Source organism: Dromiciops gliroides, chromosome 1 (assembly GCF_019393635.1).
Source record: "Dromiciops gliroides isolate mDroGli1 chromosome 1, mDroGli1.pri, whole genome shotgun sequence".
In the NCBI taxonomy this organism is placed as follows: domain Eukaryota; kingdom Metazoa; phylum Chordata; class Mammalia; order Microbiotheria; family Microbiotheriidae; genus Dromiciops; species Dromiciops gliroides.
The window spans coordinates 676,801,505-676,825,763 of NC_057861.1; the positions used below are offsets into that span (position 1 = coordinate 676,801,505).

The window sequence follows — 24,259 nt, forward strand, 5'->3', positions numbered from 1 at the left end:
CTTCCACTCTATTTCACTTCCCCTCCACATCTCCTGAACTTCCTCACACCCAAGGTTAAGTTTGGGACAGTGACGTGCATCTGAGACCTTTAATTAACTTCCTATATGTCAACCTGACTTGTGGAGGTCCCAGGCTATTTGGACATTATAGAGCCAAACACATAAAACAAAGTAGAGAATAATTCAAGACCAGAGAGATCTTATAGTGATTGTAGGGCAAAGAAGAGTAGGCATTTAGATAAGGGGGCCCTCAGTTAGTGCCGGGGTAGTCCAGAAGATTTCCTGGAGGAGGGGGGCTTGAAAAATAGATACAATTTAGACAGGCAGAGAGGACTGCGAAGTCATTTTGGTTGGAGATAACAGCCTGTGCCTGGCATGGATCCTAGAATGGAGTATGATGGGGGGGGGGGAGGGAAACACAAAGGGAGATAATGTTGAATTGATTAGGGTGGGGCCAGATTTTAGAGGGTTTTGAAGTCCAATTTAAGGAGTTAGGATTTGATGTGTTCAGCATTATGGAGCAATTACATTTTCTTGAGCTGAGGAGTGGCATCATTAAATGTGATTGGGTTTTTTGGTTTTGTTTTGTTTTCTTTTCTTTTTGGAGACAATTGGGGCTAAGTGACTTGCCCAGAGTCACATAGCTAGTAAGGATCTGAGGTCATATTTGAACTGAGGTCCTCCTGTCTCCAGTTCCAGTGCTCTAACTGCTGCACCACCTGGTTGCCTCAAAAATGATGTTTTGAAAAGATGAATCTGCTCTGGTGGGTTGGAGAAGGGAGAGTTTAATTCCATCCCACCAATGAAGGACCACCTGCCTTTGGTGACATAGGTGTTGGAGAAACTGTGGAGCTGTTGAAAGGGAGCTGCTGGCCACCTGGAGTGTTGACAGCCCCAGGGCTTGATGGTAGAGAGAGAACCAGTTCTGTTCAGCTTGGCAGTCAGGTCCTTTACATGGCTCCCTCTGCAGTGCGTTTGAACATGTAGAGTTTGGGGTCTGCACTACAGCTTTGGGAGCATTTGGGCTCTTTGGTTTGCCAAGCAAAGAACTTTAATTTGGTTGGTTTGGGGCTGTGTGTGTGTGTGTGTGTGTGTGTGTGTGTGTGTGTGTTTTGACGGGGGTGTGGGGGGGGGGACCAAAAATCCATACTGACATTGTGAGCTGAAAGCCCTTTCCCCACCCCCTGCTCCTCTTAGCCAGGCAATGGTAGCAAGGAGAAATGCCTATTTTAATCTGTGTGGGAAAATAACTTTTCCTAAATATAGCTCTCTCTAGATGAGCGGCAGTGGGGAGGTGGCCTGGGAAGGAGATTCAGGAATTGGAATAATTCCATTCTGGCTGGTGCAACACAGGACCTGGCAAGACCCTGCTAAGCATGTGGTCCTCTATAGCATTTGTCTACCTGTCCCACCACCCGCCTAGCCTCCTCTTGGTCTCCCCTCTGTCTCTCTCCTCCCTCCCCCCTGTCATGTTTCACCTTTCCACTGAAACTCCCAGAGCTCCGTCTTTTGGCTGTGCCACTCTGACAAGTGCCCACCTCCAACAGTTTCTCCTTCTCTTTGCCACAACACAGTCAGTACCAAGCTAAGAGAAAGCTCTTTATTTCTGGGTGACTGATTGTTTTTTCATAAAACCCATTTTCTGAGGCTTTCAACAATTCTTCCAAAATTAAGGTTGTCTGGAAATAGCAGTATAGCTTTGGTGAGAGAGATGGGGTGGAAATTGCTGACCTTAACCACCGCTTTGTAACCTGTACCATCCTTGTAGGCTCTCCTTGGTCAGCTGACAGGGTCTGTCTGACACTGATAGAAGAAATGGGGGGGGGAACATGTGTGTGTGTGTGTGTGTGTGTGTGTGTGTGTGTGTGTGTGTGTGTGTGTGTGTGTGAGAGAGAGAGAGAGAGAGAGAGAGAGGAAGAGAGACAGACAGACAATAAAATTGTATTAAGTGCTCACTATATGCCTGGCACTTTGAATAAGGGGGAGGAATGAGTAGTTAGCTTTTCATAGTTAACATTGAAAGTCACATTGTCCCAGCTCTATCTCACTTTAGGATTCTCCCATTGTGGGCATGGCTCCTTTTCTTTCTCATCTCTGGTGAAGAAGGATTAGTGCCGGCATGAGCTCTGGGGCTGCTGAGTGCCCCAGGAATAGCTCATGGGAGCCTGGGGGTTTGTGGAGTGTAAGAGAATCTCTTTAGGGGCACTAAGAAGACTTTCTCTTCTGACTGCCGGTCCCCTCATCCTGTCTCTCAACCCGACCACATCCTTCTCATTTTTTAGAGAGCAAGCCTGAAGCCAATGGATCAGATCATTAATGTCTCAGTAATTGGATCAGGGACCTCAGTAACTGATAGAAAACAACTTTCTCCTTGGCCACTTCCCTCCCCTGAATTTCCTGGCCACAGCTGAGAAGAAGCTTCGAGTAGCTATTTCTGGAGGGGGTTACCCGACCTAGAGCTGGCTGGGAGTCACTGGAGGGGCAGCAACACTGGCTTCCTCCCATGTCTGAATTAAGTTCTTGGAGGTGTGGGCAAGAGGGCTTGTGGATGAGGAGGGAAGGGGCCAGTTTCTAACTTTATGATGAGTTACCCCCTCTAACCCTAAAGGGTGGATACAGCATCAAATGGCCTGCTAAGTTAAATGTGGATGCAGATTGTTGCAGAAACTTCACTTGGAAAGGAATAAAGAAAGCATTGATTAAGAGTCTACCATATGTCAGTCACTCTTAAGTGCCTTACATATACCTCACAACAACTCTGAGAGGTAGGCGCTATAATTAACCCCATTTTATAGTTGAGGAAACTGAGGCAAACAGGTGAAATGACTTGCCCAGAGTCACACAAATGGTCCAGACCCAGTATTCTGTCCATTGTACCTTTTAGCTGCATCCAGTCTAACAGCTTCCTTGAATGAGCAGGATCTAGCATCAGGGACTACAACTTAATGTCTAGCCCTCTATCCACTGGCCCAAACTAGAGTGAAGTTGAATCAGGATGACTTGAGTTCAAATTCCACCAAAGACACTCACTAGCTGTGTGACCCTGAGCAATTCACTTAACTTCTCTGGTTCTTAGTTTCCTAATCTGTAAAATGCAGTTGATAGTAGCTGTAGCACCTACCTCTAAGGGTTTCTGTGATATGTTCTGAGTGCTTTACAAACTGAAAAGCAGTCTGTCAACCAGAATTTATTAAGTGCCTTCTGTGTGCATGTGGGCAGCTAAGTGGCACAATGGATAGAACACCGGGCCTGAAGTCAGTTCAAATCCAGCCTCAGACACTTCCTAGCTATGTTACCCTGGGCAAGTCACTTCACCCTGTTTGCTTCAGTTTACCCATCTGTAAAATGAGCTGGAGAAAGAAATGGCAAAGCACTCCAGTATCTTTGCCAAGAAAACCCCAAATGGGATCACAAGGAGTCAGACACGACTGAAAACACCTCAACAACAACAACATGCATAGGTACTGTGCTAGGCTTTGAGAATGAAATGAAAGGAAAAAATCAAACAATCCCTCCCCTCCCGGAGCTCCCACTCTGGTAGGGGCAACAACATGCAAAAAACGAGATACAGTATAAAGGGGAGATGTTGTTGTTTGTCCTTCACTCCCAAGGAGGGCCATGGCATTGAAGGGATGTCATGACTTGAAGTGAATTGTATTTATGTGAGGGAGGAATGTGCAAGGTCACCAACCTCACTCTCTCCTCCAGAGCTTTCTGGGTCTAATGGCAAGATATAGATCAGGAAAACTGGAGATGGTTCTAGATGTTTAAGGCAGTTGGAGTTAAGTGACTTGCCCAGGGTCACACAGCTAGTAAGTGTCTGAGGTGAGATTTGAACTCAGGTCCTCCTGACTCCAGGGCCAGTGCTCTATCCACTGTGCCACCTAGCTGCCCCCTAGAGGGGAGATAATCCCTAAAGGAAAGCACCAGGATTAAAGAGGACCAGGAAAGTCTTGAAGAAGGTGGGACTTGGAGCTGGACCCTGAAGGAAGCTAGGGCACCCAGGAAAGAAGAGTGTCCCAGGCTTGGAGGGAACAGATGGTGGAAACACCCAGAGGGTTTTGTGCAATTAATGAATTGCACAGAAGCCAGTGTTGGATCACAGAGTGATAGACAAACTTCAGCTCTAAATCAATGGTTCTGTGACCCTAACATCTTACCTCCAGTCCTTTGAGGTCGGCTTAGTAGTTTGACTGCCTGGGCTCCTCAGTTCTCCTTGCTGGCCTGCTTCAAGTCTGCTTCTGATGGGAGAGTGTACATCCACCTATAGAACCTGCTTGTATATATTGAGGAAGGATTGGTAGGGAGGGGAGGGCAGGACTGGGCTGGACCAACCTGGGATTCTGCTCAGTGTTAGCTCTTTGATGGGCTCCCTATGTGACCTTGGGTAAGTCATGACCTGTCTCAAACATAAGAATATATGTCATATCCTTTCTTGATGTGGATGTGGTGAGGACAAAGGCGGAATGAAATAAATAATTTCTGGGATGCTTCCTCTGAGCCAGTCTGAAGATTATTCCAAGGTGAGAATGTTAATGATTCTGTAGGAGATTCACCCCCAAAGCCCTGAGCCCTCTTGGGTTCTTTTAAAAAATGCTTATTGATATATTCAGTTTTTATATTGCCTAAATTTCCAAATATACATCTCCTTCTTCCTGACTCAGAAAGTCATCTCTTGTAACAAAGAATTTTTTTAAAAAGACGGAGCGGGAAGGAAACTAATTCAGCAAAACTCACCAACACATGAGGCAAAGTCTCGCAACATGTGAAGTATTTCATAACTATGTCCTCCTCCCCTCTCTGTGAAGAAGGGAGAGAGAGATGTATTTTCTGCTCTCTTCAGGATCAGATTGGATGGTGATAATTACATGTCATTCCCTTTCACTTTTTTGTTGTCTTTTTTTTGGGGGGGCAATGAGGGTTAAGTGACTTGCCCAGGGTCACACAGCTAGTAAGTGTCAAATGTCTGAGGCTGGATTTGAACTCAGGTCCTCCTGAATCCAGGGCCAGTGGTTTATCCACTGCACCACCTAGCTGCCTCCTTGTTGTTGTCCTTTACATTGCTGTCATTGTGCACATTGTTTTTCTGGTGATCTTTGCATCAGTTCTATGGCCTGACCATGCTTCTCTGTATTTTTCATATTTATTTCTCTACTCCTTGATTAATAAGCATTTTTTTTTGGTTTGTTTTCAGTTCTTACTACTACAAAAATGCGGCTACAAATACTTTGGTGTATATGAGACCCTTTTCCCCTTCTTTGACCTCCTTGGGGTATATCCTCCCTAAGCTCTCTCTACTGCTCTGCTCCCCCACCCCCACCTTCCCTAACCAGAAGAAGTTGTTTGACTTGAAGGACGTGAGAGCCCAGTGTCATGCTTATGACTTCACACCTCTTTTAGCTAGAATAAGTAAGCGTTAGGTCATCTCATAACCTACAGAGTCTCTTATAATGAAAATCACTCTATTCTTTCCACTGCCTGAAGGACAGAGTACTTGGTTTGGTGGGAGAGGTGAAGAGGAGGGAGAGAAGGGTGGGGCTAATTACTTGGGCCTTCTCTGTCATTGAATTCATTCAGAACCTGCCTGCCCACCACCTATTACTACTACCTGCCCCCTCCTCCTCCAAACCCTTCTTGTCCCAATCCAATACAACTGTTCTCTCCTGTGGCCCCAGTCTCCTCTTCACACATTGTGAGGCACTGTGCTACACTGAGTATACAAAGACGGAGAACAGTTCCTGCTTTCAGGTATGTGCTACCATCTCTCATCCTGCTTATGCCATGTTCTACCTGACTTCCTGGATGATAGTGTACTCATTTAATTAACTTAATGTACTAACGGGAGCCTTGTAAGACCTGTCAGGGCCCTCCCTCCAGTTTGCAGGCCACACACAGGCATCATAACAAGTACTTTTTGAAGACCTATAAATATTTGCTATTTGATCTTTCTATTGTATGCTATTAATTTGCACAAAATAATAAAAATGTATAAACAACTATACATAAAAGTAGACGTAACATCAAAGGAAATTATATATGTGTCCATGAAATACAATTCTTCCCTTCCTTTGTATAATCTACAAATTATAACCTTGAAAAGCTCTTTCTCTTTCCATCCATTCAGGCTAGCAAGTGACCCTGTGGGCAGGGGCAAAGACAATTTAGATCCGAAGCCCCCTCCCCACACATGCCTTAGGATGAGAAAGCTGCTGCTTTAAGCTGTGGGGATTGGGAAAGGAGAGAGGAGCTGCAGAGACCTTTGGCACTGAGAACTCTGTTCTGCTCCCAGCCTCCCTTAAGTCCTTCCTTATATGAAAAGAGGAATGGTTCTCGGCTCCATCGGCCCTGGGTCCATCATTTCAGAAAGGCCACTCTTCTCAGATGAATGAGATTGAGAATCCTCAGTCTCCCTGGTGCATCTGTGTTAACCGTCTGGTAGGGAGACTTAATTCAATTCCACAGAGATTTACTTGCGTCCTTTTAAGTTCTTGGCACTGAGGATCCCACACCAAACTGACAGCTGGTCCCCACCAGTATCTTTGCTGTTTGTCCTTCAGTGAGATACTCTATTGTCTCTGACTCTCAGTGTCCATCCCCACACAAACGGGGTTGGAGAGAATTGCATAAAGGAGCACCAAACCTGCTTCTGGCTCATGTTTCTATGATGCTAAGTAACACAGTCCATATTCTTCGCTTCTTCTAAAGGGACATTACCTAACTGTGGGCATGGCGAGCTAGAGGAAGGAAAATAGGCCTGGTTGTGTGACTTTGGTTTAGTCATTTACTGTCTTTCGGGGTCCATTTATCCCAATCATGATTTATGGCTAAGACCCAAAGGGATCATAGAAACAGAACTGGAAGAGACCTCAGAGGCCATTTTGGTCATTGCGATCAAAGGTCTAGAGCTGGGAGGGGTTTCAGAAGCTATCTAGTCCATCTTACAGGTGAGGAAACTGAGGCTCTGGGATGTTAGGTGACTTGCCCAAGGTCATACAGGTAGTGTGCATCAGAGGTAGAATTTTACTCCAGGTCCTGTAACTCCAGTCGATGTTCTTTATTTAACTGGACTGTCTTTGGACAGATGAAATTGAGATTCAGAATGGGGAAGGAGCTCTTTTATATTGTGATCTTTCTGTCTATCTGTCTCTCATATAGTTGGCAAGATGATGTGTCTGAAGCATCTCTGGGAGCAAAGGGACTATATCTTATGAGCAATCATGACTAAGCAATTCATTTCATAAATACCTTTCCCAGCAAAGACAGTTTCATTTATAGCTTTTCCTCCCTGAGAGTTGGAAGGCTTACTCTTCCTCACCCCCCACCCCCAATGTGGTAGATCAAAAGCTACCTCTCATTGGAGAAACCTGGCCGTCCACTCCTGCCAGCACTTTCTGCTGGCGGGCTGGGAAAGTGATAACTAAAGCTGTGTTCCCAGCCCTGCCAAGATGGGGCGGGGGGAGATGCAGAGCCCAGCAGACAAAGGTAGGGTGGACAAAACAAGGAGTCCATCCTGGCAGCCAAACTGTTGTCAGCAAGTTTGTGGGATGGAGCTCGGCGATTGTGCCACTCTGACCAGAAGGTCTCCCCACGTATACACCCTGTATGGACTCATTCTCTGGATGGAAGAAAATGACACTTCTTTAGTGGAATCATAGACTCAGAGTCTGAAGGCATCTTAAAGGCAATGAAGTCTCACTTCCTACTCAGATTGCCATGTAGTCAGTCAACAAGCATTTATCGAGCACCTACTATATGTCAGGCACTGTATTAAGAGCTGAGTTGACAGAAGCAGCAAAAAACCACCACCAGTCTCTGACCTCAAGGAGTTTTCATTCTAACTGATGACAGAATGTGCAAATGGCTACAAGAGACACAAACTATATACCAAGTAGGGATAAGGAGATCTGAAAGGAGGCCAGGGAAAGTTACGAGGGAGGAGGGATGGAAGGAGGGCCAGGACATTCCAGGACTTGAAGGGAGTGGGGGGTGGGGAGGGAGAGTCAGTACAAAGGCATGGAATGTCAGGAGCAGAGCACAAATAGTCCAGTGTAGCTGAAGTGTAGGGTGTATGTTGTTGTTCAGTTGTGTCTGACTTTGTGACCCTGTGTGGGGTTTTCTTGGCAGAGATTCTGGAGTGGGTTGCCTTCTCCTTCTCCGGCTCATTTCACAGATGAGGAAACTGAGGCAAACAGGGTGAAGTGACTTGCCCAGGGTCATGCAGGAAGTGTCTGAGGCCAGATTTGAACTTGGGAAAATGAGTCTTCTTGCCTCCAGGTCTGGCAGTCTCTCTACTGCACCACCTAGCTGCCCTTGTAGCATGTATGGAGCTTAATAAAGTATAAGAAGGATGGAAGATAAGAAGGGGGGCAGGTTGTAGAGAGAACTTTAAACACCAGAGAACTTCATATTTGCTCTTGAAGGTAATAGGAAGTCACTGAAGTTTATTAAATATGGGGGATGGGGGAGGAGTGGGGGCAACATGATCAGACCTAATAATTACAAATAAATAAATTCTGATCTCTAAAGACCCTTCTAACTCTAAATCCTTTGGTTCTATGAACCAGAATGAATTGGTAATGGTGGAATTTCAGGTATCAGGACAAATGGGAAGGGGTGGGGGGCAAGAACGGGAAGGTATTTTTGGGGGGAGGCCCTTCAAATGGCACCAGATAAATCCTTTCTTCTCTGCCTACCTTTAAAAATGAATGAATGGGGCAGCTAGGTGGTGCAGTGGATAGAGCACCAGCCCTGGATTCAGGAGTACCTGAGTTCAAATACAGCCTCAGACACTTAACACTTACTAGCTGTGTGACCCTGGGCAAGTCACTTAACCCCAATTGCCTCACCAAAAAAAAAAAAAGAAAGAAAAATGAATGAATGGGGGCAACTAGGTGGCACAGTGGATGAAGCTCGGGCCCTGGATTCAGGAGTACCTGGGTTCAGGTCCGGCCTCAGACACTTGACACTTACTAGCTGTGTGACTCTGGGCAAGTCACTTGACCCCCATTGCCCCTCGCAAAAAACAAAAACAAAAACAAACAAACAAAAAAAAACAGAAATAAAAACAAATGAATGGGGGCAGCTAGGTGGTGCAGTGGATGGAGCACCGGCCCTGAAGTCAGGAGGACCTGAATTCAAATAGACCTCAGACACTTAACACTTACTAGCTGTGTGACCCTAGGCAAGTCACTTAACTCCAATTGACTCAACAAACAAACAAACAAAAAACAAAAAAAAAATGAATGAATGAAGCATACTTCTGAGTTTTCACCAGACTAACCCTCTCAGAACAGCAAGAGGAGGCACAGGAAGAGGTTTCTGAATATTGGGTATCCAGCCATCACATATACAGCTCTTAATCAGTGTCATTTGTCAGTACCAGCTGAAGGTCACCAGCTCTGGACTGCACCCTCACGGTAATAACAGGATGCCGTAGGGCAGCACAGCTCAGTAAGAGCTCAGGTGTGAGGGGTGGAGGATGACTGTCACTACAGGAAGGAAGTGTTCTTTCAGGAGTGGCTAAGGAGCAGTGGGGAAGACCTGTCCCTCTCATGCCATCTACCTGAGACAAGGCCTGGACTAGTTATAGATCTGACCCTACAACTTAAAGGAGTCTTCAGACATGATCTATGTTGCCTGGTCTTTTGTTATGGTCATCCTAGGGACCAGGGAAGCCTGTAGCTCACTCTGGCCTCACCCTTCTGTCTTATCCCACACTGTACTTAGTGCTACCCCCACAACTAATCACTTTATTGTATTGTGAGCTCCCCAAAGGTAATGGCAGCTTCTCTAAATTGTGGCTCTTCCCAGAGGCTTGCTACAATGATCTGGACACAGCATAGGTACTTAACAAGTATTTCTTTTTTTAAAAAATAGCATTTAATTTTATTTTTTTCAATTACATGTAAAGATAATTTTCAACATTCATTTTTGTATGATTTTGAGTTCCAAGTTTTTCTCCCACCCTCCTTTTCCTACCCCCTCCCAAAGCCAGCAAGCAATCCGATATAGGTTATACATTACAATCATATTGAACATATTTCTACATTAGTCATGTTGTGACAAAAGAATCAGAACAAAAAGGAAAAAAAAACTCAAAAAAGAAGAAACAACAACAACCACAAAAAGCCCCAACAACAAAAGTGAAAATAATATACTTCAATCTGCATTCAGACTCCATAGTTCTTTTTCTGGATGTGGAGAGCATTTTCCATCATGAGTCTTTTGGCATTGCCTTGGATCATTGTATTTCTGAGAAGAGCTAAGTCTATCACAGTTGATCATCACACAATGTTTTTAATACTGTGTACAATGTTCTCCTGGTTCTGCTCAGTTCATGTAAGTCTTTCCAGGTTTTTCTGAAATCTGCCTGCTCATCATTTCTTACAGTACAATAGTATTCCATTACATTCATACACTACAACTTGTTCAGCCATTCCCCAATTGATGGGCATCCCCTCAATTTCTAATTCTTTGCCACCACAAAAAGAGCAGCTATAAATATTTTTGTACATGTGGGTCGTTTTCCCTTTTTATGATCTCTTTGGGATATAGATGTAGTAGTGGTATTGCTGGGTCAAAGGGTGTGCACAGTTTTATAGTCTTCTGGGCATAGTTCCAAATTTCTCTCCAGAATGATTGGATCAGTTCACAACTCCATCACCAATGCATTAGTGTTCCTATTTTCCCACATCTTCTACAATATTTATCATTTTTCTTTTTCTTCATATTAGCCAATTGGATAGGTGCAAGGTGGTACCTCAGAGTAATTTTAATTTGCATTTTCTCTAATAAGTAGTGATTGAGAACATTTTATCATATGGCTGTAGATAGCTTTAATTTCTGGAGAGCTGGCCTCAGAACCAGGACTACACTCCATCCACTTTGACACCCTGCCTGTCAGCATTCGTCGTCCAATCCTGCTGTTTCCCATGTGACTCTTGTCTCCAACTATGATTTTCTTAAGAATAGAGGCTACTTCTCCTGCTGCCTCTGTATCCTCTACAAAGCCTGGCACAGGGCAGGGCACACAGTAAGGACTGAGGAAAGACTGAGTTACTAATTTTCACTTCCAGCATTACAGTTGGAAGTAAACTGAGACTCAGACCATTGTTGAGAGTGAGTGGAATAAGTAAGAATAAAAAGTACTCTTATTCTAGTGGTGATAACCTCTGATTTTACAGCCCCTTGATAGGGGCTTTTCTGTGATTTGATGTCACACCATTATAGTGATGAAGTTGCTAACCAAAGAGTCTGCAGATTATGGTGTCCACATTCCACATACTCCCCCCATGTCCCTACCTTCTGCCTTTCACTACCAAATGTCTTTCTCCTTTAGCATATCTTCCAGCTGGCTCTCACCAGCTCCTTCTTCATCTCTACACTAATGTCATTTTCCCACCATCTTTATTCTCTTGTGTCCCAAAAGGCTACTGTTCAGAATCTTTGCCTTTTGCAACAATACTTCAATGGATCCATGATCTCAGCTACATTCCCTCTACTAGTTATGATGGAAACTTCCCTATGACTTAGATTTCATGGCTACCAGTCTAGCACTCAGACAGCCCATTTGTTGCTTTTCACCCTTCCTACATGACTCGAGGACCTACTCTGACATTCATACATAACCCCAGTGGCATCTGGTATGTTGCTTCTCCACACAAGACATTGCCATAGCCTGCTTACTCTTCATCGTGTCTTTCCACTGTCATTGGGTCACTTACAAGGGTGGGTCTTCAGAAATCATATGTCCTGTGATTCGCAGCCAAATAAAATCTCCAGGGGAATATTGGCATCGAAAAGATGTACTTTTGTTTCAGCAAGTAGCTTTGTGTAATTAAAAGCACCAGACAGTTTCTTAAATGCAGTCTAGTCCTCTTGCTACCTCCTGTGCCATTCATAATTTAGCTGTGGTAGCCATCCAAGGTACTATATGTATGCATGTATGCATAGATATATGTATATTTATGCCAGGGTATCCATATGTGTCTGTGATATAATGCACATCACGAGAAGGCAGCATGGACAAAGGGCCAGCTCCAGAGGTAGGAAGAGTCTAGCTTCTGACATATACTGGCTGCATGATTCTGGGGCAAGAATCACTCTCAGTATCCCCAGACTTCAAGAGTCTGATAATCAGGAGAATAACTGATATATGCTGATAGAAGGAATTTTCTCCCTGGAAGTTCCCTACACTGAAGCAATTACAGGTCATTATGTTTATGCATATATATATATATATATATATATATATATATGTGTGTGTGTGTGTGTGTGTGTGTGTGTGTGTGTGTATACACACACACACATATAGCTCCATGTATATTGCATACTGTATATATCTACTCTATCCATGTATATTGCATACTGTATATATCTACTCTATGAGTAAATTAAATAGGCTTCATCTGCTTTGTTCTTCCAATGTGGATTATTAGACCACTCCCTTCAACAAACATGGATGTCATTGAGAAAGCCATATAGTGTGTTGGGGCCTTAATGTAATCAGCACAATATGCTCTATAAACAGGTACATCTATAAATATCTTTCTATCACCAGAACATTCTTTTTTTGGACATTTGTGATCTAGGGACTTTGGGGAAGCTTATGTCTCCTTTTTTATGCCTCATTTGATATCCAGGGGATCACTGGGCAGAGTTATCTCCAACAGAGCTAGTCTTATGGCATCAGCTAATTTCAATAGGAGGGACACTTTGTCTAAGAAAAGCCTTTAAGGGTGTGTTTTGTTCTAAGGACTTTTTGTTTTTGTGCATGTGATCAACAAATAAATGCTAGACCCAGTACAATTTTGTACTCTCCATACCTTTCAGTCAGCTATGTTGCTCCAAAGATGGGATCTACTTTAGAAAATCTTCATGAGCCTTCCTGTTTCCTTCTCATGTTTTCATCAAGGATACCCCTTCTACATCTGTAGACCATCATTATAAAGATTCTAGAGATTAGAAAATAGACATTTACTTTTGATTTTTGTTTTGGATATTTTGGGGGGGTTAATAATACCATCATTCATTTGAAATTGTCCATTTCCCCCTCTTTTTCATTCTCTTCTTCCTTTTTTTGAGATTTTTAAAAAAAGCAATCCCCAAGTGCCTTTAAAATTATGCTGCTTCCAGCATTGGAAGCCTACTTGTATTTGGCCAGTCCAACCACACTTCCTGACTTCATTTCCTTAAGTGCCATTGTCTCAGTAAATCCAGGACTGGCTGAGACAATCCAAATGTGGTGGTTTTACTCTTGTCACTGCTGAGAACCGAGCACCATAATTATTTAGAAGCTGAAGTGGTAGATTTTTGGAAAAGAACCCAGCCGCTTTCGGTAGGCTATAAATAATGAGCCAATGAATCATTGCCCAGATATTTAACTATCTGAGCAGGCATTTTACTGGTGCTTTCCTGGAATTGCCTCATCATCATCACAAAAACCATAGTCACGGACACCAGGAGAGTGTTCTTGAAATTCCACCACACAAAAAATGGCAGCCACCTACAGACCATTCTCCAAAACTCTCCAGTGACAAAGCTATAGCCCAAATTCTTTCTGGAAAAGGGATTTGATAAAAAGGAGCCCTTTGTGAAGAGAGAATTGGTTATTGATCGATTATAATTCTGGAAATAGAACTATCTGTCAAAATACTCCCTTTGCCTCTCAGTACTCTGACAGTGCCAATTGTGGTGGAGCTTTGATCCCTTTTAGTTGGGTACATACCCCTTCCTCTTTGGGGGGGCTTATATTCAAATCTTTAAATAAATTGAAGGCTTAACCTAAGAACCACCCTAAGAATGTGTGCTCAGTCCAGTTACAGAATGATGGACTTTCTCTGAAAATACTGTTGACAGCTTTAACTCTCCCACAGGGCAAACCCATGTCGTTTCTCCAAATATTCATTGATTAAAAGGCTAATGATGGGATTCTTAGTTAAAATGCTATGTCTGCAAGGCACCTATCTAGGATACTGCGTTTTCTAGGTACTATATGATCATTTAAAATGATCCTTTTGTTCTCTCTCGAGCTAGTCATTCTTACATTCCTTAAACTCAGATTAGTGAGTAATTATGGTAAGCCATTTCAAAATCATGCCCACCACCATGAATCAGTAGACATTTATTAAGTGCTAGGCACTGGGCACACAAAAATGAAAATGAAACAACTCTTGTCCTCAAAGGAGCTAACATTCTATTGGGAGAGGTACATGCATAAAGAAGAGTAGACAGGGGCAGCTAGGTGGCACAGTGGATAAAGCACCAGCCCTGGATTCAGGAGGACCTGAGTTCAAATCTGACCTCAGACACTTGACAATAGCTGTGTGACCCTGGACAAGTCACTTAACATTCATTGCCCCGCCCCTCCCCCCAAAGAAAGAATAGACAAATATGTCAGGTATCACTGTCCTCCTCCAGTCTAGCTAACCTAAGTCTATGAAACCTTTGAGCCTGAGGACTTTCATGTTACCTTTTATACTTCTCTCTATATCTGGAATCACACCAGAAATTTCATAGGTAATTTTAATATGCATTTATCTAGCCAAGGTCTCTCCATTAAAGTCCTCCTTAGGTGCCTCATCATGGCATGGAGGTGAGCCTGGGTTCTTTAAGGGTCTGCTGGTGGAATGAAAACTTCAGGCAGGTCCCACATGGTGACATATTTATTTGACCATAGCAATTCAGGAAGTCTCCTTAGGCATAGTGTTGATGAAGGATCCTTCACACTGATGAAGGCAAGGGTCCTCATCACCATGAAATATTTGCTCTAGAACACTAGACAAGGTGAAGGTATGGAAGTGATTTCCTACCTTCTAACATGAAGATTTACATAACTTTTAGAACCTCTCTTTTGCATGGACCATTTTCCCAGTTAGAGAGGAAATTATTTATGCAGTTAAAATGGTGTGGTGACATCTCCTTGTCTGGAATTAACTCTGAGATGTTACTGATTGTCACATTTTATTTTGTTCTTTATAACTTATTTTCCAAATCACATTATGTCTTCTCTTTCTTTTTTCTTAAGTATTTCTGTGGTCATTAACCAAAGGTAGTAAAATTGTAATAAGACCTGCCACTTTGGGTATGGTAATGCCGCCTGCCTTCTCGCAGCTCGGCTTCAATGGCAGGAGCATAGGGGCTGGCAGGGGGCAATGTTTTCACCATCCAGAGGAGAAATGGAAAAGGTTTTCCTGTCTCCCTTTGGAATGGAGTATATGTTGTTGTTCAGTTGTTTCAATCATGTCTGATTCTTTGTGACCTCATTTGGGATTTTCTTGGGCAAAGATACTAAAATGGTTTGCCATTTCCTTCTCCAGCTCATTTTATAGATGAGCTAACTGGGCTAAACAGGGTTAAGTGACTTGCACAGGGTCACACAGCTAAGAAGTATCAAGTGTCTGAGGCTGGATTTGAACTCAGGTCCTCCTGAATCCAGGGCCAGTGCTTTCTCCACTGTGCCACCTGGCTGCCCACCCCCCCCCCCCCGAATAGAAATATATGGCACAGAACACCAGTGGTGTAAGCACAAGGACTTGGGTAATGAAATCAGAGGCACAGGCCACTGTCATGATTTCCCAGTGGTTGTTAGTCATGGTGTGTAAGCACAGCTGGTGTGCAGATCAAGTCACTGCATGGACTTGTGGCGGACTGTTCTAGGGAAGAAACTATGGGGAACTTGGCCTCATGTTAACTTCCTGCTTGGAATCAGTCAGTAAAGCAACGTTTGTTAAGAAACTAAGGTATTGGGGCAGCTAGGGTGGCGCAGTGGATAGAGCACCAGCCCTGGAGTCAGGAGGACCTGAGTTCAAATCCGGCTTCAGACACTTGACACTTACTAGCTGTGTGACCCTGGGCAAGTCACTTAACCCCTAAAAAAAAAAAGAAACTAAGGTATTGAAGGCCCATGCAAGATGGTATGGGGGATACAAAGGTGTCTACTGATAACAGTTTGTATGTCTATGGCATTTCAAGATTTACAAGGCACCTTCCACACAATAACTTTGTTAGTTAAGTCATGTAAATATTTTCATTCCTGTTTTACAGATAAGAAAACTGAGATTCAGAGATTTGAAGTGACTTACCAACAGCCACATGGCTCGGAAATATTGCAGCCAGGTCTCCATCTCAGGTCTCATGCCTGAGAATCTGGTGATCTTTCCTTATGCCAGGCTGCCTGTCCCTTGCTCCCAAGGAACACCTTTACAATCTAGTTAGAGAGAAAGGACTCTCGTTAAAATGTAACTTCCCTGAGGACAGGGAACATCCTTCTTTCTCTGCCTGTATTTGCATTCCCACTGCTTAGCACCGTGCGTGACCCATAACAAACAATTAATAAATGCATGGTGACGACATATGAAACAGAGAATAAGGAAACGTGGCATTGGGCATACAGCATTGAAACCCTAAAACTCAGGTGACTTGGGTCCTAGTTTTGACTTAGTCACAAAATATGACCTTGGACAATTCCCTTCTTCTCTCTAGGTTTCTGCTTCCCCATTTGTAAAATGAAGGAATTCAATCCAGGTCTAGTTTAGTCCTCATATTTTATGTACAATGATTCTTCCCAGGTCTAACATCTGTGATATAAGTGCTAAACTTTATGGTGGAGACTAGAAATGCTGGAGGAATTCGGAGAAGGGAGAGACTGTAAGTTAGGGGAAAACTTTGTGGCTTCATTTTTCAGGCCATGAGGAATGAATACAATGGACAGGAAGGAACATCCATAGAGGGGGAGCAGTCTAATCAAGGGCACAAAGGTGGGGATTCACCTGGCCTGTTTGGAGGCAGGTAGAGGGAAGGACACCTGGATTATAATGTCTCGTGGAATCATCTAAAGAATGCCACTAGACCAAGTCAGGAGAGCTAAGATCTAGTCCTAGCTCTGCCACTCCTAGGAATGTAATGTTGGATGAGTCATCTCTCCTCTTTGTGCCTCAGTTTCCTCATATGTAGGGGAGATAGTATCTTCTCGGTCAAACTCATGGAGGCACTGTGATCGAAAACTCTTTGCAAACTATAAAGCCTATACAAATACAAGTTTTTCTTCTTTCCCTAGTACCATAGTATGGAGATTATCCCTCCCCCAACTGGTCCAGAATGGAGGAACAAAGTCTTTCCCAGGCCCGCTCTCTGACAATCAGTATCAGTAGCCAACCGCAGGAGGCTCTTGAGGCAAGGCAGCACCCTTTCACATACTGGGAGATATGAGTCACCAGAGAAGGGAAGGACCAGTAGGGCAAAGATAAACATCCCTTCTTTGTTAAATGACTTCATCAACCCAGGGTCCCATGGCTGCCTGCTCACTGGTGAGTGTTTGTGGCAAAGAAGAGTCCAAGATGCCCAAGTGTCTCTTGTCTGTCACAGTACAGTAGTCATGTCATGATGTTCAGTGAGCATAATTCTCTCAGAGGTTCAGAAGATAACCAGTTAATGTAATATTTTTTTAAAAAAAGCCTTTGCCCTTGGTAGAGATGCTGAGCCCAGATAATAGGTTAGTGCTTGGAAATAGCAGGAACCTCTGTTGATACTAATTATTTCTACTTCTTCCTAGAATCTCTGCCTCTATAAATCCAGAGTTCTCTCAACATCTTCATTCTCTCTGAGGTCATGAATTAGATTTGAACATGGACTTGACAATGAGGTCATCCTAGCTTGAGATCACAAGCGATTAGCCAAATAGGATCATGAAAAGAACCTTCCTGATCCTTGCCAGCTCCCTCTACCAACTCCATGTGACTTTGGCCAAATCACCCCCCTTCAGATGGTATGAAAATGAGAGGGTTAGACTAGGTGATCTGTCAGTTTCCCTTCCCCCCACCCCCCAGATATTCCCTGGGAACCTATGAGCAGCACCTCTGTGTCAGGTTGAAAAACCTGAGGCCAAAATAGCATTTTTGGCTTCCACAAACCACTGTTGTTGCAGACTGGGCTTGCCATCCAACAAACCCCCCAGATTTTTTTTTTTCACATGAATTCCTAACTAACCATCTCTCCCCATTTTGCAGTTGTTTGGCTGATTTTTTTAAAAACCCAAGTGAGGACTTTTTTATCCCCATTAAATTCATCTTATTAGGTTTAGCCTCTCAAGATGATCATACAGAGTAACATCTGGGGGGCCTAGGAGGGAGTCGATGGCCGGGTGTCTCTGGTCTGCTCGGCTCATTTGGTTTGCAGTAGGAGGCCAGACTTTTGGATGTGATCTCAGTATGATCCACTTAGCTCTGCTTTGTGGTCCCCAAACCTCACAAATACACTCCCTTGGATCACAAGGTGAACCAGATCAAAACATGCAGTCGGCAGCAGCGCAGTGTGGTAGAAAGAACCCTGGCCTGATGTCAGGTGGCCTGGATAACTCTCTGTATGACTTGTGGCTTAGTGGCTTCATCTTCTGCAGCCTCGGTTTCTCTGTCTGTAAAATGGGGGTAATAACAGTGCCTGCCCTCCTTACATTACAGAATAAAGTAAGGTGTGGATTTAAAGCCACTTCAGAAAGTTAAAAGCATCCAACAGAGCTATTCCTGGTCCTCGTACTTAGACTCTGTATACCTTTGGCAAATCACTTAACCTCTCTCTGTTCTAGCTTCTTTATAAAATGGGGATAATAATACCCATGCTAATTACCTCACAGACTGCTGTGAGGCCCCAAAGTAATAGAAAAATGTGAGGTGTTATAATAATATTATATATACATATATACACATATGTACATACATACATATACAGGTATACAAGTGCACTACATATTTCAAACAATATAGGACCACCATAACATTTATAAAAGTGTCTTTCTCACAACAACCCAGGGCAACTAGTGACACAGTGAATAGATAGAGCGTTGTGTCTGGAGTCAGGAAAACTCATCTTCCTGAGTTCAAATCTGGCCCTCAGGTACTTCCTTAGCCATGTGATCATGGGCAAGTCACTTAAACCCTGTCTGCCTCTAGTTTCCTCATCTGTAAAATGAACTGGAGAAGGAAATTGGCAAACCACTCCAGTATCTTGGGCCAAGAAAACCCCAAATGGGGTAGTGAAGAAATGACAGAACAACAACATAACAACCCAGTGAGGCAGGCCATGCATGTAGCATTATTTACATTTTGCAGATGGAGACACTGAGTCCCACAAATATGAAGTGAATTGCCCAAGGTCACTCAGCTAGGAAGTTCTGAAGCTAGGACTGAAGCCCAGCTCATTCAATTGCAAGACCATGGGCTCTTTCTACCACAGCTTGTTGTACAATAATGCCTGTTAGATGGTGAGTCATACCCTGACCTCGCCCTAACCTGTTCCCACCCACTCAGGCACAGAAAATGCTATCAAGGCATCAGCAAAAAAATAACAACACTTGTGTTTGCTGGCTTTGGCTACAGAACGATAACAATGATCGGCACTCACATGAATGTATGTATGTATATATGGAGTATGTTCACATCATTTCACACATGTAGAAATTGAGGCCAGTATAGATGAAGGGGCCTTCATCGAGATCTCACTGCCAAGTATGTGTCAGAGAAAAGGATTCACATCTAGGTCTTCCAGTCCCAATTCAGTTCCTATAAATGCAGGGAGTTGTGATTATTCAGTGGGATTCCTCCTTATTTGTAGAAGAACATTCCAGACCAAATCAAGTCACACCTAGCATTTATTAAGTGCCAGACACCATGGCCCCAGGTATTGTGCCAAGCACTGAGATTTCAAAAACAAGCAGAATTGGAGAGGAATGCAGTTGTGGCTTGCCTGGGTGTCCTTCTTCAAGGTGGAGGGTTCTCAGATAAACCAGCCCAATAAGAGGGAAGAGGCCTTGCGGCGGGGCCGGGGGGGGGGGTTCAGAAGGGTACTTCCAGTGTGTGAATTCCCAGGGGGGTAAAACGAGCTTTGGGTGAAGAGGTTTCTGGGGACAATGTAGAGAAAGTAGGGGAAAATCAGGAGTGAAGCCTGGAAAGGAATGAAAGAATTAATTTCAATGGTGTTAGTGTCTTTAGAGATACATACATACATACATACATACATATACATATATATATACATACATATATACATATATACATACATATATATATAAATATATAATGTGTAACACTACATTGTCTCAGAGAGATGCCACATGAGTGCAAGGGGAGATCTGTTGTTGTCCGGGGAGTCTCAGACTCAAACAGAACTCCTGAACAAGTGGTGGTCACCTTGGGAATCCTGGCTGGCAGAGACACTAGGGAAGGGAAGGAGGAGGTGCGTACAGTGAAGACCTTGATCTGACCCTTCCTGCCCTCCTCTTCTCATTTCCAGCTTCTGTATGACAGTCCCAAAGCACGGCAGGAAGTAGAGCATCACTGGCAGGCCTCTGGCGGACCCCACATCGTGCGCATCGTGGACGTGTATGAGAACATGCACCACAACAAGAGGTGCCTCCTTATCGTCATGGAATGGTGAGGTCCCAGTGGTCTGGCCCTGAAGCTCATCCCAACTCCTGCCCAGCCAGGTTCCCCTGGGTGGGGGGGAGAGCAGGCGGGCAGTAAGCAAACAGCTAGGAAGGAAGGATGGCTAAGTGTCCTGGTAACCAGCTCTATCTTTATGCCTAACTCTCTAGCCTCAGGAATTCAGGAATATCAGATATTGAAATGGTAGAGCTGGAAGGGCCCTTGAAATAGAGAGGCTTCTCTTAATCTCCCCAATCCTTAGTTGTTCTCCAAACACCTCCCTCCTCCCACATCACTTTGCATTTACTCTCTTTTGTCTACACTTGACTGTGTACACCTTGTTTTTCCTCATTAGAATGTAGGTTCCTTGAGGGCAGGACTGTTTTCTTTTTGCATCCAGGGTTCCTGGCATATAGTAGGCATTTGAGAGAAATGCTTATGGAATTGAATTAAGTAGAATTCTACAGCTGGAAGTATGGGGCTGAGGGTGAGGGTGGTGGTGGCATTTAGTCGAATTCATATCCAAAAGAGATCCAGACTGATGTAGCTGATGAATGCTCATCTCATCCAGATTCTGCTGCAGACCTCAGAGGAGGAGAAATCCATCCCCCTCCCTGCCAAGACAGCCCAATCTACTTTCAGACACCTCTGATTGTTAGAAAGGGGTTCCTGGCATCAAGTCTAAATATGCCTTTTTGCAACTCCCTCTCATTTCTTGTGGTTCTGCTCTCTGGGGCCAAAGAGAATAAGTCTGATCTCTCTTCCACATGACAACCCTTAATACCACCCCCTCACCAGTGTCTTCTCCAGATCAGACATCACCAATTTCTTCATCCAATCCTTATGTGACATGAACTGAGGGCATTTCACCGTCCTGGTTGCCCTTCTCTGGAAGCTCCTTATCAATGTCCTTCCTAAACTTAGGTATCCAGAACTGAACTCCAAATGTGGTCCAACGAGAGTGTAGAACACAGTGGACAATCACCTGGAAGCTGTACCTGTCTTCAAGCAGCCCAAGATTTCATTACTTTTGTTGGCTTCTGTTTCACACTACTGGACCTCTGGTTCTCTAAAACAAAACAAAAAACACAGATCTTTTCCAAAGTGCTTCCTTAACTACACCTACACTATATTGTAGTTTGTAAAGTTGATTTTGTTTTGGACCCCACATATAAGACTTTACATTTATAGCTTTTGAATTTTTAAGGAGAGCAGATTTCCAAGGGTTCAGAGAGAGACTAAATAGGAACCTACAGCCTAAAATTCTATAGGGGAAGTCAGCCCAGGAAAGATGGGAAGCCCTCAAGAAAAAAAATTCTAAAGATAACAAAGCAACACAATGCCAACAAGGAAAAGAAAAGGGTAGACTGAAGAGTTGTCTGAAAAGACCAATTTGGAGGCATCAAGCAAGTTGAATTGTGAGAATATGCATAGAACAAATGAAAACAAGGGCAGGTAACAGAAACATGGGATGACCTTGTAATAATAGTGTCAAGGTGCTCAAGATCAGACATCTGGCAAAGAATTAGAAAGAAAAAGAAAATTACTAGAGAGAGTGAAGTAGGGAGATGAGATGAAGAAGATGTGGAAGCACTTAGCTGGTCATAAGGAGTCTTCCATCACTGGGCCCAGATGAACAGCACCCTCCGACCCGGCAGATGCAATCGATGAACCACTCTTAGTTATCTTTGAAAGGTGATGTAAAATGGGAGAGATACTGTAGGACTGGAAGGAGCAAATGCCCTGATTTCCAGAAAAAGGAAAGAGAATGAGTCAGAAAACTTTTAGGCTTGTGGCATTTGACTTCAATTCCTCATGGAATTCTATAGTATATTATTAAAGAGATGGTTAAGGAACATACAGAAAAGGAAGAGATCATCACAAAGAGCCAATGAACCCTTACCAAGAACAGATCATGCCAGCATAATCTCTTTTCCTTTTCCAGAAAGAATCACTAGGCTGGGAGCCTGGAGGAATGCCATAGCTGTAACTTGCCTAGATATTAGTAGACCCTTTCATAAGACTTGGCATGCTGTTCTTGTCAGGGCAAAAAAATGGAGATTTCTGAAATAGTTGGATTTGAAACTGGTGGAATGGCTAGACTCAAAAAGTAGTCATTGGCATTTCAAAGTCATACTGGAAGAAAGTCTCTGGTGAAGTGTCACAGAGATCTTTCTTTGAACCTATGCTCTTCAGCCTTTTTCTTAGTGACTTGGATAAGACGGAACTCACCTGCTTATCAGATCCGCATATGATGCAGAACTGGACCAGACACTCAACCTGTGACATAGCATCCAAAAACATTGGGCTCAGTCAAAGAAGATTTAATTTAATAGGGATGAATGTAAATTATTGAACTTGGGTTTGAAAATCAAAATAGGAGAGGCTTTGGAATAGATACCGATTTTCCTGGAAAGATCTCCATTATGATTCAACAGCATGATATGCAGATCAAAAGAAATACTGTGATGTGAGACTACATGAAGAGAAACAGTGGTCCAGAAATGAGCAAGCAAGCACCCACCCTACTGACTGCCAACCCAACCAGCCCCCACCCCCACCACTGCCCTGGCCATAGTTCTCATGCCATGTAGCAGCCTGCAGTGGCATTGCCATGAAGAAGGGTGTCTAGAAGCCGGGCTCAGCCAAATGAAGGTTGTCATCAAACTGCAACAGATTTGCAATATCTCTGCCTGTAAACTCTACTACATAATTTCCTGCTAACTGGAGATCTTGAAATACAAATCCGTTTAGACTCTCTGGTAGTCTCTTCATTACTGTAGTAAAATGTTACTTAAGTACTTCAGGAGATCTCCTGAGCTGGTTTTCCTCTGTGGATCGGTGCATTGCTGAGATGCAATGTCAGCAGTCAGTATTCAAAAGGACAGAGGATTTCCAAGTCTCTATAAGAATTTAGGCTATTATAATGCTCCAAGACAATCTCTGCATTTCTGCTTTTGTCAGACATTCACATCTTCCTTTCTAAATTTTCATCAATTTCTGTTTTGTACACAGGACCACAACAATAAAGTATTCGGTTTTAAAAGGTAAAAAAGATTAAAAAAAATTTTAAAAGGAGAGAGGCATAGTATTCAGTCCTGCTGTAACTCTGCCAATTTCTGGAATATTAGATTCTATTCAGGGCACCCCAGTTTTAGGAAGGACATCCCTCAAGCCATGATAAGCAAAGGTAACCAGGGATAACAGAGGCCTCCAGATAATGGCATATGAAGATCGGTTGAAGAATTGACAGTGTTTGCTCAGGAGAAAAGGAGACTTCTCTCAGTGGAGACTTCAGAGTTGTCTTCAGCTGTTGGGAGGGCTTTGTGATGAGGAGGGATTAATTAGATCTGTTCTATTTTGTTAGAGGGCAGGAAGTTGAGGTGGAAAAAAAGCAGAAAAGATGTAGGGAAGATGATGTAGGGAAGATGTAGGGAAGATGATGTAGGGAAGATGTAGGGAAGATGTAAGGAAACAACTTTCCAAGAACTAGCCCTATTCAAGACTGAAATGAGGCACATCCAGGGCTGGTGAGTCTCTCTTCTCTGGAAGTCTTCAGGCAGAGGCTGTTGAGTATGTTTCGGAGGAGGCTTTGGTTCAGTTATGGGTTGAACTAGTTGGATCTGACATTTTGTCCCCGAGTCTATGTTCTAGCTGGGTAGGTGCATGACTTGCTGGTCCTGCTTCTTCACTTCATGCTTGGCTTTCAACTGCCCCAGTCTAAGCCACTCCCCCCAATCCCCCACCACCCCACCAGTCCAGCCTCACTGTCATAATCCTTCCTTATTCCTTTTCTGATTTCCCCATGCCTTCCTCTTCTTGTTTCCTGCTTATTGCCTGTCTTA

The 24,259-nt window shown here is 43.6% G+C and overlaps 1 protein-coding gene across 1 annotated transcript in view; it reads left to right on the forward strand.

Annotated features, from left to right (window-relative positions):
• Positions 1 to 24,259, forward strand: part of MAPKAPK3 (MAPK activated protein kinase 3) — a 93,353-nt gene that overhangs the window by 51,364 nt on the left and 17,730 nt on the right. The window contains 1 exon segment of the mRNA XM_043975652.1: positions 20,284 to 20,423. Within this exon segment, the coding sequence (XP_043831587.1) occupies positions 20,284 to 20,423 (140 nt within the window).